Below are 19,006 nucleotides of genomic sequence, written 5' to 3' on the forward strand. Positions count from 1 at the left end.
ATGGATAAGAGAAGTGAGCTCACAAGAAGACATATACTAATGTCCGGTAAAAATTAATTAAAGACAGTTCCAATTGTCCCTTGCATGTGACATGATAAAAGGTAAGCATCTAGCCCATCTCTGTAAAACACCAATCTCTCTGTCTCTCTCTCTCTCATAGAAAAGCTTGGAATTGTTTAAAAAGAAACAAAATTTAGTAGTAGGTGTAGAAAGAGAGAGAGAGAGAGAGAGAGAGGGAGAGAGATCTTTGTGGGGACTAGGGACAGCCAAGCAGTGTCCAAATGACATTAAATGTGGGTGCAGAGACCTTGCCAGAGGCCCAGAGCTCAGTACAAGATACAAGCATTTCTTTCTTGCTCTTACTTCCCCAAACTACCCAACTTCATCTTCCTACTTGCTTGTGATCATCTCAAGCATTCCCAGAGAATAAGAAAAGAAAAAAAAAATGGACCATAAGAGCACCACTGGCAAGTCAAGTCTTTTGTTGTGAGCTCCTTCCTAAGCCCACCTTTCTATTTCCTCCAAGAAAACAAAACAAAGACTAGGAGGTCATTCTCAAGGGCATCTCTAGTAATTTCAGGGCCTCACCTTTTAAAGCACCAAGATGCAGCTCACTGCAAAGAAACAGATAGAAGAGGTTCTCATACCCCCCCTTCCCCAACTCCATTAGTTAAATTCTAGCTCATTGAGAAGAGTGTCTTCTCCCCATAAATAATTTTTTGAGTATATTTGCAAAGGACTATGAGAAGTAGCTATCAATTTCCATAATCACAGGTTATTTTGTTGGGTCTGCATGATTAAAAGGTAAGCAGGTAGGCCCACTTAATTATGCCCTATAGTTTGACCAATGGAAAGCAAATTAAGCCCCCCCTTAAGCTAGCTATTGCTCAAGCCTACAGCTCTCTCATACCAAGGCTTATCTCTTTTCTAGAGAAAGGAAAATTTGTAGTGATGGGTTTGTCATTTTGCCATTACCATCCTACTCTCTTTTAGGTCAAAAAATATGGCAGAGACCAATCAGAGGAGTCCACTAGGTGCTATGTGAGAAAGACACCAAATTTTGTTATGAAAATTTGAGATGCCAACATACCATTACTTGACATGCAGAGGTTTTTTAATACAGGATGACAACATCTAAAGAAATGTAGTGATCAGGAATATGAACTTATGATATTTAGGGATAGGCAGCGGCAATTATATCCTTTAGATTCATTCTTTCTCTGATTAGCAACACCTCAAAAATTATTAGGCCAACAATTGTAGTTTATTGGTAAGATTCTACTAATACTAGTTTTCTAACTTATATAATGAGAATAGCTAGTCTTTTTATTTAATTTATGATTAGTTTACCAGCTGTAAGAAGAACACCTTAAAGTTATTGGTCTTGGGTTTGTTAATTTCAAGATCCATCAAATCTCTCCTCCATGTGATACTACCTCACCTGAAAATGAAAGGCCCAAAAATTTCTTTTTATGTGAGCATGAACAGGGAGGGGATCAATTGACAATTGGTGATTATATTATTATAATGGAAGGGTAGAAATAATAGAAAGCTAGCTACCAGCCTTGTCTACTGATCCTAACCAAATCTTTTCTAGTCCCTTGGTAAAAGAAAATGTCCACAGGACAAGAGAAAGCCCAACCACCTCACCACCTTTCCCCATAAATCTTTGCCTCACTGGATTGATGGCTCTTCAACAAAGGGAAAGGGGTCCCTCACCATCTCCCTACTCCCATCTTTCCCCCTGTCGCTCAATCCTAATCCTTTTGTCTCCTCCAACCCTACCTTACTAATCTCCTCCCTCTGCCAAATGCTGTGGTTGCTGAGCTTGCAGCTCTGATTCCATTTTCTGAGAAGAAACAGAGCGAAAAGAGAAAGAAAGATCCATTTTTTTTTTTCCTTCTTACTCCTGGTGGGCCTCTAGTTGGTTCTTGATCTTTCTCCATATCTTGGGTCTCAACGGTTCTGGGCATTGCCATTTGTTGGAAATGAGGAAGCATGGATGGCAGCTTCCTTACCATCCTCTCCAGGTTTGCCTTTTGCAGCCTCTGCCTTCCTTTTATATTTTGGTGGAAGTCTCATTTCTTCTTTATTAATGTGTACAGGTGGTGGCTATAGCTGTTTTCCTGGCATTGGGGTTTTCTTTCTATGTGTTCTTTGTGCCCTTTGTTGGAACGAAGCTGTTTCAGTATGTGGTGATGGGTCTCTATACTCCTCTGGTGAGCCATTTTATTGACATTAGTTACTGCTTATTTTGCTTCCTTCCTTTACTTTTAGTTCATAGGTTGGGACTTGTGGGCATTTCTGGAGTTGAGCATAATCTGATAGATAGTTCTTAGAAGTGGGTTTATCTCAAGTCCTTTTGGTGCTTTCCTGGATTTCTTTGTAAATTTTTCACACATGGAAAATGCGATGGAACAGCAGATTTTTCTATAATTTTTACCTGTATGTGTGCTCCCATCATGCAATTTTCAGGTTATATACTTTGATGGATGGCTTGATGTTGAGACTCATATAATTCACTTGTACATTGCTGAACAATTCAAGTGAAGACCCAGACCCCCCCCCACCCCAAAATAAAAAGACGAAGTTGCAATCTATCCATCAGATTCTTACCATTTAAATGCATAAAATATTCTTTAATGAATTTTTATACTAAGTCTAACAAATTACATTGGGTAGGATGGAAAATGATCGACATTTTTGAAACTTATCTTCTTCGAGGGAAAAAAATCTGGAATCCTTGATATTTACAAGATTTATCAATTAATCGAGTATTGACATTTCATTTATGATAATGTGGGGAGTCTAAACAATTAACCCGTATTGCCTTTGTGAAATTGAATATTTGCTGTCCTTGTAATGAGAAATCTTATGAAGTCTTTATAGAATTTCACTATGCAAGTAGTTCAAACTATGAATGAAGTCTCCTTGCTTAAATTTTCATCCGCAACATACACAAGTACTGATACAGGTTTTCTTTGTCAGGTTACATTTGTCTTCCTTTTGTATATCTGGTGTGCTGCCGCAGATCCTGGGGACCCAGGGGTTTTCAAATCAAAGAAGTATGGGAAAGTAGATGAAAACGTGAAACAAAATCATAATGAGGGATCCAGACAAGAAGTTTCAGATAGTGAACTACACGATGGAATGACTAGAGAAAAGCCAGCACATGAGGGTGTCAGCACTGTTGCAGCTAGCAAGAAATTACATAAAGGCAATAACTCATCTTGTTGCAGTAGTAATTTATTGGCACCTCTGCTTTTCTGGTGCCGCCCTTCGATATGTAATTGGTGCCGCCCGCATGACCAGTCTTCTGAGCAGAAGAGTGAAGAAGGCATGTTTTTTTGCAGCCTGTGCGAAGTGGAGGTATCCACCTTGGTCATGCCAGATGATCTTAACTGATATGTAGCTTAGGAATATTCTTCTTCAAGCATCATTCTATATAAGTGGCATACTTATTATATAAGAAATATTTGTTGCTCTTCCAGTTGGATATGGGTGTAAAATCTAAACTATAAATGATTGGACAACATGTAGGTGTTGAAGTTCAGTAAGCATTGCAGAGTTTGTGACAAATGTGTTGATGGCTTTGATCATCATTGCAGAGTAAGATATGTTGTTCATTTTGTCCCTTCTCTTTTCATGATTTAGTCCATCACGATTATCATGTTCTGCTTCCTTGGACTTTTACAGTGGCTGAACAATTGTATAGGAAGGACAAACTATAGAAGGTTTTTCATCCTCATGGTTTCTGCAGTTGTCTTGGTAAGCATATCAGCTCCTATAATTTAGAGTGTTAAAAGATGTATAGGTTAGTGCATATGCAATACTTGATGGCCAAACTCTGTCGTCCTTATATCAGCCTACACATTGGTTTTCAGTCCCCATTTGGAAATCCACCATTAAACATTTTATTGTCCATGTAGACCTGGTAGTCAGGAAATGTAGGAAGCATTTTTATTCTAGGTCCTTTTCATTCTGGTTGATCATTGACAGGTCTCCGTGGTTTGTGCACCTTGGGCCAGCTTATTCTCCAGTGGTCGATAGGAGTGCTTGTGCTGATTCGCTGTTTCCTGGAGCGAAGGAAATTCTCTGTGGAGATCGTCTTAAAGTTAGGAAGCAGCTTCTCTTTGGTGCCTTTTGTTATTGTGGTGGTGAGTTCCTTTTGCTCATACAAATTTATTGTATTCATCTAGTATTTTATCTAAATCAAAAGAGCATATCAATTGCTGATGGTAACACTTTCCGGATCATGTGTTCGTGGGTGTAAGTCATGGAAGCAGCCTTTCTAGCAACGGGAGAAGGTTGCAGCAAATATCTTGCATAATTGCCGTTACATTTTGTGTTGCTAGCCTCAGGACAGCATGAACTGTATTGGCTGCAAAATGTCAATTACACCAGTTTGCACATACCAAATTAAATTTTAGAAGTTGGAAGAAAATTTTCAATTAGTTATTCACTGAGAATTTCAGTCACTTATTTCATACTGTGACTTCATATTTGCAGGCATCCTGCACTTTCCTAGCAATGATTGCGACACTACCACTTGCTCAACTTTTCTTCTTTCACATCCTTCTCATTAAGAAGGTAAGTATTAGTCATTTTTCAATACATCAAATTGTCAATATTCCTTAAATAAAACCTGAATGAGAAAGGATTTGTTTAGCTGGTGACAGAATAGGTGGGACTAAAGACGGCCTTTATTGTTCTTGCTGCCCTTGTTGTTTGTATTAAGAGTCAACAATTTTGTCTGCAATGTGATTTTCATTTTGGCCATTGTGTGAATGAAGTCGTGAACTTGTCTAGGAGTAGCAGCATTCAATATATAGAAGCGTGGCAATTTACCTCCAGTTACCATAGGATATATTTCTAGTTTGATAATGTGCATTTTCAAGCTATCAACATTTTCTTTTCCACCCAAGATCTAAGAACCTAAGTCTAATTACTTGCATGCACACATAGGGAATCAGTACATATGATTACATCATCGCATTGAGAGAGCAAGAGGAACAAGACGGCGGCCAGCAAAGTCCGAGGATGTCTCCAGTGAGCTCTCTCACTGGACTTAGCAGTGCTAGTTCTTTCAGTGCATTTCGCCGCGGTTCGTGGTGCACTCCTCCCCGATTGTTCCTTGAGGATCAGGTATACATGTATGCTTGCCTTTTCTATTTCTTAATAATAATACTTCATCGAGATAAATAAACCATGGAAATTGCCAAGACAACTCCGGACGATATAGAAGAAAATTATGGTTTACCATCGCTACACAATTTGTTACTAACATCACTACATCTGACGATTGTTCCTTGAGGATCCGGCATACATGTATGCTTGCCTTTTCTATTTCTTAATAATAATACTTCACCGAGATAAATAAACCATGGAAATTGCTGAGACAAATCTGGACAATATAGAAGAAAATTATGGTTTACCATCAGTACACAATTTGTTACTAACATCACTAAATCTGGGCTAAATCTGGGAAGGGGAAAAGGCTATAGTGTCGCTAAAACACCATCTTGTATATCTTTAAGCCCTTTTCTCAGCTAGTTTTGATAATTTAATCAATAACCTATGAGTTAAGCCAAGTTTTGACAAAACGCTTCGACTTGCTAATTATTGCAAGTAGAAAGGCTCACTTCAAGAAGTCAAACTCACTGAAAATCCTACCTGGTACAAAATTTGGCTGAAGAGGCCATGTATGATTATTATAATCTAATGTAGGAGAAATAGGATTTGCCCTATATTGCAATGTTGGACCTATTAGGTAGAAGAGATAAAGAGTAGGGAAGGTAGAAAATACTATAGTCAGTTGTTAAAGTTCAAACATTGTAAGCATATATTACCTGTCCATTTTATCTTTCTTTATCTGGGGGCATTAACAAGGCTTTTCATTTTGGTATAGTATGATGTTGTTCCTCCAGAGATTGCAATGTCTCTACATTCTATTGACAAGAAATCAAGAGAAGATGATGGAATGAGAAGGAAAGGTGTAGCGACTGTAAAAATAAGCCCTTGGACACTGGCTCGTCTGAATGCAGAAGAAGTTTCAAAAGCTGCTGCACGGGCAAGAAAGAAATCCAGAGTTCTTCAGCCAATCGCAAGACAAGATCTGCCACCCGGGCAGGAAACAGACAGTAGCTACGGAAGTACTAGTGGTCGGATTATTTCAAGACCTGATAATAAGAGGCGAGCTACCAAAAGAGGAAGGATGACTGCTGATCTTTCTCGGGAGTCCCTTGCAAAAATAACTGCTGCTGCTACTCGCAGCAATGGCAGTATCCTGGCGCCAGAGACATCTGCTAACTTAGCACCTCTGCAGCTAGAAGCGAGGAGTGCTTTTCGACCAGGTAGAACTGCATCATCCACTGGGAACATAGCTTCTTCGCCAGATAGTAGTTTGGACTCGCCTGATCTCCATCCATACCGCATCTCATCTGGAACTGAAGAAGTACAGGGGCTCACGTCTCTTGCAGTCCCAGGAACCACTCCACAAAAAGGGATTCAGCTTTCAAGGTCAACGAGTGATGGGTATGAGGCATCTGGGGGTGAAGACAGTGATCGCATCCCTTCGCGAATTGTCCACAGATCATCCAACTGGGCGAGCATTGTCCTCAACTCTCACCAAAGTGAGGTAGCAGCTGATCTGAAGGCATCATCCTCTGGCTTTTTAACTAAGGGTAGGCTTCTCTAGTATTAGATCATGTGTAAGAATTTTTAAGTTTCCGCTTCCTTCAGATTGGAGTGAAGTTCACAAATGGCCATGTCTGGCTGCTGGTTCTCTAGTGACATGGAATATTTCTGGTTTGAAGCTGGATGTGGTTCTCAAAGAGGATATCTAAGAAAGGAGTTTCTGATATTGGTTAAATTGTTCAACTATCATCTGGTGTAAATGGTTGTCTTAATGTACCAGGTGGCAATGTACATACTCCTATTAATTGTTCTCTCTTGCTTCATTTGTACCCTATTTGTGGCTTAATCAGGATTGTGTCTTAGCAATTGAAGTATTCGGTGAAATAGCTCATAAATGCAAGTCTTTTACAATGTGAATTGGATTCGTTATCCTCATGCATTATCATTCTTAGATCAATAAAGTTCTTTGCCAAGTTCAGAATTGCTGATAGAAATTCTGTAGGCCACTCTATGTCAGTATTTTGCTCATTTCTATCTTAATGTTTCAAACTTATACTGTAACTGCAGATACTATGGTCTATGCAACTTTGCACCACAGGGCTGCAGATTGATAGGCCTTACCATCACCATATATTATGCCTAATATTACCAAGCTTACAGAAAAGAATAAGAAGAGCACAAACTGTACAAAATGAAGAGAAGCACTAATGGTTGAATAACTGAGTAGCAGCAATGGAAAAATACCAACAAACGTATTCAATTCATATGCTCATATTGGTACATCAGTATTCTTTGTGGCGTAGATGTCACATAATTCTACAAAATTTACAGATGTGCTGGGAGTCTAATCATAATAACTTGAGGTACGCATTTCCACCATATAAAGGTTTAAGGTTAATAAAAAAACTTTATCAACTTCATCAGCTTTTCCATTCCCATAAGGTCTTAACAATTGCTTGCCAAGATTATGGAACTAGCAAGGCAAAGTCATTGAAAGGAATGATCATTCTGCTGGTATCTGAAGTAATTCGCGGATACCTTCACACACCTGAAAGCAATGTTCGTAGTTAAGTGTGGAGCTCAGAAAATCTAATGATGGTAAAAGTTTATTGTATGACATACTGAACAAACAGAACACTACCAATATTAACACCAAATGTAGACAATGTATGGCAAAATAAAGCTGATCATATAAAATTTATGATGCACATAGTCTGAAGACTAGATTGCAATGATGTCAAGTTGGATTTTCTGTATTATTACTATCTTGTTCCATTTCTTGTTGATACTTGACAATGCTTGGTTAACAAATAATTAAAAGTGAGGTTCTTCACCTCATTTAATCATTTCCATACTCCTAAGAATAACATGATAGTTCAAATGCACAATGTGGATAACTGGATGTGCTTAAAACAGAAGAACAGATAAATCTTACGATGTTTCTAGTTAATAGTGAATTGAGAAAATACCACATTTAGCATTACCGAGGAATCACAATACTCGAGCACTTAGCAAAACAAACAAAGAAAGAAAAGGAACTCTTCTTTAGTACTTACCAACTTGATTTGAGCCTTGATGTTTGCAACAAGATGTGTATACTCCTCTATTTGTCTGTCATAACACACAAACGAACACTCAATTTGTGAAGTAGAAGAAGATAAACAGAGATGCTATTGCAGTATATTTAAAAGCAACAAGCCCAAACACACATGCACACATCTGTGCACATATTTTGCTCCTCCATACTCGAGAGATATACGGTAATAAACAATGCCTCACTTATGAAACAATATATTGTACACTTGTGAAGGTTTCATCACCTGGTCAACCTTGCTTCCCTCACTGATATGAACTCCAGTGCCTCCGACCAAGTGAACTCCACGTGAAAACCCATACCGATATCTACAAATATGTGGCGTGTATCAGGCCTGCATAAATGACCATAGAGCAGAAAACTCAAAATGGCATACTTAATTCAATTAAAAGACAAACAATTGAATCCTGGAAAGAAAATTAAACAATTTTTATGCAGTACACAGAGCTATTATACTGATCCAACAATGATATTTTTGCCGAACAAATTCAACAAAGTAATCGATTTGCAGAGCAAATTATACAGATAATTCTGCAAAAGAGTGAATAGAGATTCCGCAAAAGAAAAAAAAATTTATGAAAAGAGATCCATTTATCGCAGACAATATAAGAAATTCTCATGTTGCATGATAAATGCAAAGCAATCAGAAATAGATACCACCATATTCCGAAGAACAACAACATCTAGAGATGAATGAGATAAAGTTCAGAGCTTTACACGTCGGCTTGCATGTAAACTTCAGACCCGAGATTAACCATCGAGCGAAGGCTAGTCACCCCATTCTTCTCCAACTTCTCGATGTTACTCTTGAGATCCAAGCTATTATCTCAACACCAAGACAGTTTAAGTAAACAAATCCAAATCACTACATACCGAAATCGAAGAAGCGAATTCAACTGAAAAGGATACAAGACTTTCTGCTGCTGGAAGACCTTATCCCTGATGAAAGAGAGGATGGGATCAAAATATAAGGGAAAAAGATCTCCCGGTCACAATGAATGGTTCGATGCGGGATTAAAGAAGTACCTCTCGGCGATGGCCTTGACGAGGTCGGGCTTGAGGCGGCGGTCGACAAAATCCTCAAACTTTTGGATCTTCTCTTGCCGGAGACGTTTGTCGTCCATTGTTTGTCTTCCCCGCGTTCGTGGATTGAGATTAGGGTTTTACGAACAGATTGAAGAGTTTGAAGTCAAAACCCCTCCCCTTGACTACATTCAGGTCCAATTGATGTTTGTTACATTTACATTTCACCCCTTATATGTATGAATATTATTTTCTAACTCCTTTAATAGGAAGAAACATCCTAATCTCATCTGAACATAAAAAAGGACCTCAAAATCTCGTTTTATTTGCAGCCTCATAAAAAAAAAGACATAGAAATAGAAGTATCACTCATCTCATATAAAAAAAAAAAGTAGATTAAGATAAAATAAAATAAAATAAAAGGCCAATTATCCTCGGTTGAGTTGCCAAAAAGAACGCAATCAAAATTCCATGGAAAAAATAATCCCCACCCCACACCCTTTTCTCCACCCGCTCGTCTTAATTCCCCCGACATCAACCAACCCCCACGTCGTCTACAAGCTCCGATCCGTAGCATCCTTGCAGGCGATGGACGGCGGCGAGGACGGAAAGGCCTCGCCGTTTCCATTTGCCGGCGCGGGCACAAGCTCTGTGGCGGGGGACGGGTGGGAGGCGGTGGCGCCGCCGGCGACGCCGCCCGTGTGGGAGGAGAGCGGGAGGGGATGGGAGGTTGTGGCCGACGTCAGCGCCGGCGTCGGTGGGGGCGGGAGCTTCGACGATTGCGCCATCTTCCCTCCCAGTCTACACGAGGGGCTCCATCTCCATCCCGATCCGAATCAAGACCTTACCCCTCGATCTCTTCAAGAAGCTGACGGGGAGCCCTATTCCCCTCGGTGGAGCGAAGTGGTGGAGGAGGAGAAGGAGGCAGTGGTGGAGAGAACCTTTCGGTTGCAGAGGAGGTTATCGGATTCGGCGAGGAGAATTTTGGACTCCGGAATGGAGGTTATCCAGTCCAAGATGCCTTTTTGTGGAGGAGCGGGAGGAGTAATAGCAGGTGGGATTTGGTCGCTGTCTGTGTTGGCTGGGTTGGGGATAATGATGTATATGAGACGAAGGGACCGGCGGGAGAGGGATCTACTGCTACTTCTACTTCAAGAGAAGGATCAGGTGCGACTTGCTAACCATTATTTATCGTTTTTTTTCGCGTAATTTTACTTCTGCTTGGTTTTGTAATTCGAATAGGATGTCTGCTTTTGTATAACTTCTTTTGGTAACATGCTTTTTGACCAACAGGCCGCAGCCCTTATGAAACTTGAAACAGACCCCTTTCCACAAGGAAGTCTCAGCAAAACAAACTGTCTAAACAGACAAAATAACCGTTCATGGACCATTAGGGTCCTAATTAACATCCTGACACCAAAATAAACCACCAAACTACAACCAGAACCAACCACATCAACAAAATATAGTCCATATTACATAACAGCAAGTCGCTAAATTGCACACAAAGGCTAAAAGCTTTCACATCCGCCCAGAAGCATCAATCTTCGTCAATATTCACGATCTCTAGAGATCCTTGCGCTAGTTGACTTTATGGTAACATGCTGAAAGTTTCAATTTTGAGAGACAAGGTAGATTGGAGCTTTTGTTCTCTTGATGGGTGGGTATCGTTGTATCTAGAAGATTATTAGACATTTCATTCTTGTTCACTAATCATTATGATGATTTTCCAGTGTTTCTAATGGCATAATGGACAATTTTCATGTTGTAGAGGGCATAATGGTTACTCAAGAGTAATTGGACTTCAGTTTACATACTTGCATGTCATAATAAGATATGGTTATTAGACTAGAATATACGTTACTGCTGAAATTTCTCATTATACAGTATTCAGATGAATGAGAAATTGTATTACATCTTAACCCTGCACCCGGGAATTTGAGTTCTTTTGCAGACTCCTTTTGTAAGCTATAGTAAGTCTCTCTCTTATCTACCTTCTCTTTTCACCCACAAAAGTAAGAGTTTGGTTTTGGAAAATTGTTCCTTGAATTATAGCCTTTTCAACTGAGCTTCTTTCTATCTAGTTTTTTAATCTTTATTGCAATAATGTCGGATAGTCCCTTATGAAAATTTTATCTGAGAATTAGAAACAGTAGTAGTTGTATCTTGTGATATTCTTAGGAAAGCTACTGGACTACTGATATTAATCTTATTATGGGTGTCCTAACATATGTCAGAATTCATGAAATTTATGCCACTAGTCTGAAAATATACTCATCCTTGGTATAAGAAGTTAAGAACCTTACCACGTATATATTGAATTGGCTTTTAGGCCAACTGGGCTTTGCAGTTGTTTGCATATAAGCAAGTGCTTATTCTCTTTGTTTGTTTGCATATAAGGAGTTGATTATGGAGCTAAAGAGAAATCTAGTTAATTTTGGCATAGAGTATCATTTGGGAGGGATTTAACTATCATAGAATTTGCAATTTTCTTATAGAAACAGGTAGGTTTATATTATTACCTCTGTGGTTCTGTCTATGGGCAATTCAAGTAGATAACAAGTTATTTACTGAGTTACAAAAGAAATTGTTTCATAATTTGATCTATATCGGCCATACTTTTTAGTGTCGAATTCATGTGATTCTATGCTTTTGGCATAGAGTAAATTACTGACTTAGAATCCATAATCCTGAGTCTGTAAACATGCTTGTGTTAGTTTGTGCTTGCATCTCTATGATTATTGGCATATGCTTGGAAAATAGGGTACATGTTATACATGTTATGTCGTGATTTTATTATCTATAATGTTCTCCATTCCTTTAAGTTGAGCAAGATTTAACAAAGCAGTACAGGTTTTCTTCAGATTGTTTGTGGTTTTCTTTACTTTGTTTTCTTGCATCTTGATGTCACAAATCCATATATGAGCATTTAGTTTCTGAGGCTTTGCTTCAAAATCTTCTAACATCTGTGAGGCTGCTACTTGTGCTAGCACTACGAACATGGTGATATACATGAATCTTGTGGTGAAGGCAACTATAGTGAGATATCTCATTTGGCTAGGGAAAACATATATTGTTTATAGGCATATATATCCTCTATTAGTGGGGAGATGGATAGATGCATTCATAAATGTTCTTATTCATTCTGGTTGTTGTTTGTTAGCTGCCATTGCACTCTGAGTCCCATTTTATTTTGATTATGCAATGGCAGAGATTCTACTATTTACACATATCTCTATGCAATTTCTAACTTGACTGAACACAGAAGAAGGGTGCTGATGATTTGGTTCTTCTTCTAAATTACCTTTATCTTTCTTATGCTTATTCTTGTAAGGTTCTGTTTAACTAAATTATACCCATCAATCTTAGCATGCTATATTTCATTTGTTACGTATGCTACGCACGACAATTCCATGCTTTGCCTTTTTTTTTTTATGGGGAAGTTCCAACCATTGACTAGTGTCAGTCAAAGGCCACGTTCATCTATATTTATTCCATTCTCATTTTTAACTCTTTGAGACAGTCTGTCGCTGAATAGAATTGAAGTTTCCAGCTTTTGATTCTTTACATTATGCACTCTTCTTGAGTTTTATTGGTGTTAGAAATTAATATTTGCTCAATCTTTATATATTCTGCAGAGAATTAGCCAGTTGCTGCATCAAATTGCACTAATAAATGAAATTAAGACCATGTTGCCACACCAAGTTTCTGTTCTCAGGAAGTTATGATTTCTTTTGCAATCCCGTTGGCCGTTCAGCGCAGCTATAGTTTCCCTGTATTTCCATCTGATTGTTTACTCCCAAAATCCCCAGAGAACTGCTGTATTTTAATGTCATATGACTTCATACAACATGCCCAAGGTTTTATCAGTGGTTCCAAACTAGGGAGATTTTATTTTTGTGAAGGCAGCTTATGAGTTCTTTTATTTTTCTTTTTCTAGTGCTGTCATGTATATGTAAATGGGAACTTCATAGAGAATAGTTGAAGGTGAGTCAGAACCTTTTGTTTGATATGAGTTCAACTCCTTTGAACATCTTGCCAAAGATAAGGTATACTTATTATCGGTTGGTGTAATATTATAATGCCAATTTTCGTTCCTACTTGGTCCCTCTTGAATGTTCTTAAAGCTGAAATCTCCATGTATATGCTTCTTCTTTTCCTCTGTAATTTCTTATCGTAAAATATATAATGCTTCGATGTTGCATAACTATTAGGTTTCCATCTAACAACATGCTTATTTTGAATGATCAAAGTCAGTTTTTCTTTTAAAATGTTATAACAGTGCATAATGGACCTGAATGAAATGAGAAATTCTCAAGTAAAATCCACCATCTTCACAAGAAATTAGCGAATCAAGATCATTGTCATGCCTATGCCACTTGAGATTTGAGGATAGTGGATTTGAGAAGACTGGGTTTAGCATCTGCAGAGCAAACATCAATTCAATAAACTAACTGATGCATAAATAGTGATTTCAACTGCACTCTGCCCACTTCCCTTTCTCTCTCAGTAAACTAATTAATAAACAAATTTTGCTCACGTAACAATTCAAGTGTTGCTCCACAAGGAGCCAAGTGTAGCAAGAGAGACAAATAAAACCTTTCTAAACTCTTGGTTAACTTTTCTTGATTGGAAGCTGACTCAGTCCAGACGGCAACAAACAACTAGGCAAAGAGATAAAAAGGAGTTTTTTTTACCAAACTAACCCTGTTCTAATTTTTTTTTCATACAAAATTAGATTACTCTTTAAATTTATTACCAAATAAAGTTTAATTTATCGTAGTCCTAACAAAAACATTGAACTAATCAACATTTTATCCTTAAACAAAAATGGTTGGTTCTAAAATGCTAAACTGATTAGCATTTTATATATATATAAATTTTTAATTTAATCTTTCAGCGGTTAAAAAAAAATTGTTCAGCGATAAAAATGCTAAACTTTGATTAGTTTAGTCTTTTTTGTTAAGACTACAATAAATTAGACCCCGTTTGGTAATAAATTTGAGCAGTCTATTTTTGTAAAAAAAAAAGCCTCTAGTTTGGTTAAAAACTCAGAGATAAGCTTAACCTTATTTATCTCATTCACTCCCAATAAGAGGCCATCTTAGAAAGAATGATCTTGTTAATAGGTGAACATACAATCAAATATGATACAACGGTCTGAGAGATTGAGACCCAAAAGGTTGATTGCTATCTTATCACAACCCTGTGTATAGTATGCGCATCAACTTTGTAGCAACAGAACTGCAACTAGACTGGCACTCGTTTCCCTCTGTAGCGATCTAAGAACTGCATGAAAGGAAATGGAGAATAAACGAAAATTAGTCTAGCAAAAGAACTCACAGATATGTGAGTTTCATCATGCAACCCTTAAAATGAGAGCTATTAGGTTAATATAATATCAAGTCAACAAATGGACAAGCTTTGGTGAATTGGCATACCGATGTCACAAATGGCTGCTGGAATATCCAACCAAGGACAGGAATCCTTTGCAAGAAAACTGCAAGTGTTGGCCAGAAACCACTGCGAAGTATATCAAGGGGCCGATTCAAAGGAAGAACATTAGTAATGTATAACACATGAATCAACATCAGAAACCGACGTGAAGATATTCACATACAGGAGAACATGTTTAACCTTTGAAGCAATGGCGATACTCAAAATCAACCAACAGAGTCATCATTGAGAAAAAAAAAAAGGATAAGAAAACAAAAGGACACTAACCTGAAGAGCACAATGAAGCCATATGACTCCAGTATCATGCCAACAACAGGCCATCCAATCAGGATCAGAAAGAATCCTGCTCCAAAGGAGATAGTACCCTGTAAACCAGCAAAACATTAGGGCAGAAGAAAGGAAAATAAAATTACTGGTAGATTGAGCTTTAATGGTGAGCGCACCTTGTAATTCTTAGGCTTAATGAAGAATTGCATTGTGGACTTCAGTCCGATGGTCAACATCACACCTGAGAGAAAGAGTATCTGATATAATCCATAAGTAAGAAATCTTCAATATCATTCACTGTCTTTACAAAACTACGAGTCACAAATGGAAATAGAATGCATGATATTAAGGGGGGAAAAACTTACATTTCCCATGGCTAGAAATCCCTTATCAAAGAAGAAAATGATGCCCAGGAATGAGAAAAATATTCCGAACCCTGTCAGGCCTAGGCCAATTTCTGATCCAGATAAAGTCTCATAGTTAGTTATACTTAACCAAGGAAATGGTAAAAAATAATAAAACCTGGGAACCTTTGCATTGTAATTGTCAAGAATGCTCCTACAGAATCAGACCACCTCATAGAGAAGTCAAGAGAAAAAAGAAAAGAAAAAGGATAATGTAAGATTTAAATGTGGAACATCCAGAACAGCTTAGAGAGTAAAAGAAGTTCCGACCAAAAAAAGAAAAGAAAACTTCAAAACAGGTGTCAGTTTAGAAATTAACATATAGCTACTTTTCTGTCTTGGATTTAAAGGAACACATGTAGCATTTTGGTGGCTGAAATCTTATGCCTCAGACGTTACAATACTTTGAGTGCTTAAAGAGAGTCACACCTCATACAAACAAGATCAAATCCTTCAATATAAGCAAATGGGTTGTTATCGAAGTATCTTTTCATAGCTCTAGGTCAATGAAATTTAAAGATCTTGAGTTAGGAAATAGTTTGAAGTTTCATCAAGACAGAACAATAACTGCCAAAAAACTTAGTGAAAACTAAAGTCAAAGCTCATTGATTAAGATAAAAAATATCAAGATTTTGTATTTTGACATTTATTTTCAACCACAATAGGCTAAGAACATTTTATTTCAAACTAAAACATTCATCTTTTCTAGGAGTCAAAACCGAAACCAAAACTTCAAACATATTTAGGATATATATGTTCAGTCAACATCTATCTGCTTTTCTGTGGCAGTACTAAACTTTAAATTTTAAATCGCAGTCCAAAGTTCTCCAGGAAATGAGGAGACAAAAGGGATCCGATATTACATCTTGGAGATTTCTAAGTGGATCTCTAAGTAGATTTTACAATGCCAATTCTTGTTGTCATTAAAAGATAAAATAGTTTTGACCTGATCTACTGCTACAAATAGAGAAGATGGAAGTTGATGCCAAATAATTAAGCTATATAGGTAAATTAGGAGTGCTAAACAGGCAAAAAACTATGTTAATTTCAAATTGGGATGGCCTGCAGGATTGGATTAATTTTGAAGAATTATAGTGCAGTACAAATAGGAAAATTGCAAAAAGAATACTTGTAAACTAGCACTCAAATTTAAGGCAAGTAATTTAAAAACTTAAAGGAAAAAAATCCAAAATCTTTACTCATTAGTCTCAACTAAAAGAAGTGTCAGGCATCGAAACAACAGTTGGAATGTTTCAAAGGGAGCATACCCTGTATCATCTACAACTTTAACAGAAAATATACTGTGACATGAAATAGGCATAGAAATCATACTTTTCCGATCATTCATCTCAAATGAAACCATTCTGCCAAGATAAAGACCCAAATGGAGAAGCCTTTCAATGGCAAGATAACAATCTGCAAGACAAAGAGCTCATGTGAAGTACTTACGACTTTATGCAAAGAAGACATTCTAATAAACAACTAGCCTTTTTATAATAGCCGCATTAGCATCCTCATGTGTTGGTCTCCATACATCAAAACCTACTTCCGAAGTATTAAATTTACCCACTACAATTGAGGAACAAATTTTGCACTGTTCTTTTTTTTTTACGAAAAACCCATAGGTGAGATATTTCATTCCTTCAAATAGATGTTTACAAGTTTTATACATGATAAAAGGGGGGGAGATAATTTGAATAAGTCCCAAAACTCGGCGAAAAAGCATTGTAACAAGCGCAAAGGACACACAAAGTAAACAGAAAAAAAGAAAATTAAAACACAGCCCAAGCTGCGAGACCGGCTCAGAGGACTGCTGCGGTTTTCCAATTCCCTACTTAAATATGATCTAATTATGCCTCGCGAAACAGAGACGAACAAGAGTTCTTATCAGTATTCCGTTGCTATTATAATTTCGATTACTAAATTAACCGAACAGAGCAAGAAAAATTCACTCGGGATTTCCACAAGAAAATCGCAATCCCATTCCCGAGAAGGTCATATGGATCACCAAAACAACATAAAGAACGAAAGAAGTAGCCATCGATGATTTGAAGCAAAAGGAAAAAGAAGGGGATCAAACAAAGATATATACACACATAGAGAGAGAGAGAGAGGGAGAGACGAACGGGCTTATTGCGGAACCGGATCCGGCGGCTGCCGGCTGTCGCCTGAACTGATCACTATTCTCACAAGGAGGGGACGACGGATGACAAGGGCTAAGGGGCTCGAAATATTTATATAGTTTTCTCTTTTCATGAAAATGGAAATGGAATTTTTTTGCAAATTTAATTAATAGTGATTTGCACCAAAAATACATTTAATTTTTATTTTTATCACTTAGCCTGTTTTAATTTTCCTTCAAGTGATATTTCTTTGTTACTTTCTTTCAAGTTCCACGTGGAACCGGCCAAGCAATCGAAGCGTCCGTAATTAATAAATTTAAATAAAAAATTAATTATATTTCATAATTTTATTATGAATTTTACAGTTATTGAATACTTTGTTTTCTTATTTACAGTTTTACTGTGAATTTTCTCTCTTCACCATTTAATTTAACGAGGATAAAATTAAAAGTAAATTAAAAAAAAAAGTTGACGTATATTCTATACAAACCACCATAATTAATATAATAAATATAATATTATTTTCTTTAAAATGTAAGTTTTTATATATTTTTATTTTCCTAGTGTTAAGTAGTGTTAAATGAAATTCAAGAGAAAAAGGTCTGCCAATAATTATAAGGGATTACGGTATCTTAAGCCATTATTATGAGGAAAAAAGGATTTTTATGGATGTAACTCGTATCATTAGAATATGATTGTAAATAAAAGAGTGTTAATTTTTTCTTTTGGTGGTAAAAATTGGTAAATTATATTATTTTTTTACCGAAATAAATTACTTCTTAAATTTATTATTAAATAGGTTTTAATTTATTATAGCTTTAATAAAAATACTTAACTAATTAATATTTTATTCTTAAGTAAAAAATACGAATCAGTCTAACGTTTTTATCTGGTTCTAAAAGCTAAACTAATCTGCATTTTATGTATATAAAGTCTTTTAACTTAATTTTTAAGCGGTTAGGAAAAAAATTTAAAAATGCTAATTAATTTAGAATTTTTTTAGGACTACAGTGAATTAAATCTATTTAATAATAAATTTGAGGACCGTTTTGGTAAAAATAAAATAGAAAAAGGGGTTAGTTAGGTAAAAAAACTCTCGAAGGTGATTCTACTCTTAACCCGGGGATAAGGGCAATCTCATCGGAGGACTTGCGAAATAAGGGTAAGTTTATTTCAGTATAAGTCTCTTTATACTATATGCGATTGAGGCAGCATCAATCAAACAGCCGGCGATTCAGATGCCACTTCCGATCCCCCCCGAAGGACTTGGAAGCCCTCGCCTTAGCGAACTCGAGCACGCAATGGCGTACTTTCTTGGAGTAGACCTGGACTATCTCGATCCACTCATCCACGGAGTCGTATCCGACGATGGCAGCGGAGGAAGTGGCTAACGCTTGGTGAACGGGGAAGCAGATGCTAGGATTTCCACGAGGCGGCAGATCAGGCCTCGCGCGTCCGCGGCGTCGGCCGGCCACATGTTGAAGAGGAAGCTCGGGCTCTCG

At 37.3% G+C, this 19,006-nt stretch overlaps 4 protein-coding genes across 4 annotated transcripts; 2 read left to right on the top strand and 2 right to left on the bottom strand.

Annotated features, from left to right (window-relative positions):
* The first annotated feature begins 1,596 nt into the window (after positions 1-1,596).
* Positions 1,597-7,061, top strand: LOC140779949 (probable protein S-acyltransferase 22). Its single transcript, XM_073125297.1, has 9 exons — positions 1,597-2,030; positions 2,106-2,219; positions 2,989-3,369; positions 3,541-3,609; positions 3,697-3,768; positions 4,029-4,157; positions 4,510-4,590; positions 4,966-5,145; positions 5,909-7,061. Exons 1-9 carry the CDS (start codon positions 1,989-1,991, stop codon positions 6,695-6,697), a joined length of 1,857 nt encoding a protein of 618 aa, XP_072981398.1. The 5' UTR covers positions 1,597-1,988; the 3' UTR covers positions 6,698-7,061.
* A 267-nt stretch (positions 7,062-7,328) lies between these two features.
* LOC140778172 (uncharacterized) lies at positions 7,329-9,435 on the bottom strand. The gene is made up of 6 exons (XM_073122757.1): positions 9,257-9,435; positions 9,140-9,169; positions 8,948-9,049; positions 8,457-8,564; positions 8,193-8,247; positions 7,329-7,684 (listed from the first exon to the last, which is right to left on the bottom strand). The coding sequence occupies exons 1-6, from the start codon at positions 9,352-9,354 to the stop codon at positions 7,640-7,642; spliced, it is 438 nt and encodes a 145-aa protein (XP_072978858.1). The 5' UTR covers positions 9,355-9,435; the 3' UTR covers positions 7,329-7,639.
* A 266-nt stretch (positions 9,436-9,701) lies between these two features.
* LOC140778171 (uncharacterized) lies at positions 9,702-13,274 on the top strand. Its single transcript, XM_073122756.1, has 2 exons — positions 9,702-10,420; positions 12,892-13,274. Exons 1-2 carry the CDS (start codon positions 9,725-9,727, stop codon positions 12,979-12,981), a joined length of 786 nt encoding a protein of 261 aa, XP_072978857.1. The 5' UTR covers positions 9,702-9,724; the 3' UTR covers positions 12,982-13,274.
* Positions 13,275-14,311: 1,037 nt separating this feature from the next.
* Positions 14,312-17,612, bottom strand: LOC140778414 (vesicle transport protein GOT1-like). The gene is made up of 7 exons (XM_073123113.1): positions 17,508-17,612; positions 16,714-16,797; positions 15,343-15,434; positions 15,154-15,234; positions 14,978-15,075; positions 14,695-14,776; positions 14,312-14,542 (listed from the first exon to the last, which is right to left on the bottom strand). Exons 2-7 carry the CDS (start codon positions 16,742-16,744, stop codon positions 14,504-14,506), a joined length of 423 nt encoding a protein of 140 aa, XP_072979214.1. The 5' UTR covers positions 16,745-16,797; positions 17,508-17,612; the 3' UTR covers positions 14,312-14,503.
* Positions 17,613-19,006: the final 1,394 nt, after the last annotated feature.

Source organism: Typha angustifolia, chromosome 15 (assembly GCF_048772165.1).
Source record: "Typha angustifolia cultivar Huaian chromosome 15, ASM4877216v1, whole genome shotgun sequence".
Classification (NCBI taxonomy): domain Eukaryota; kingdom Viridiplantae; phylum Streptophyta; class Magnoliopsida; order Poales; family Typhaceae; genus Typha; species Typha angustifolia.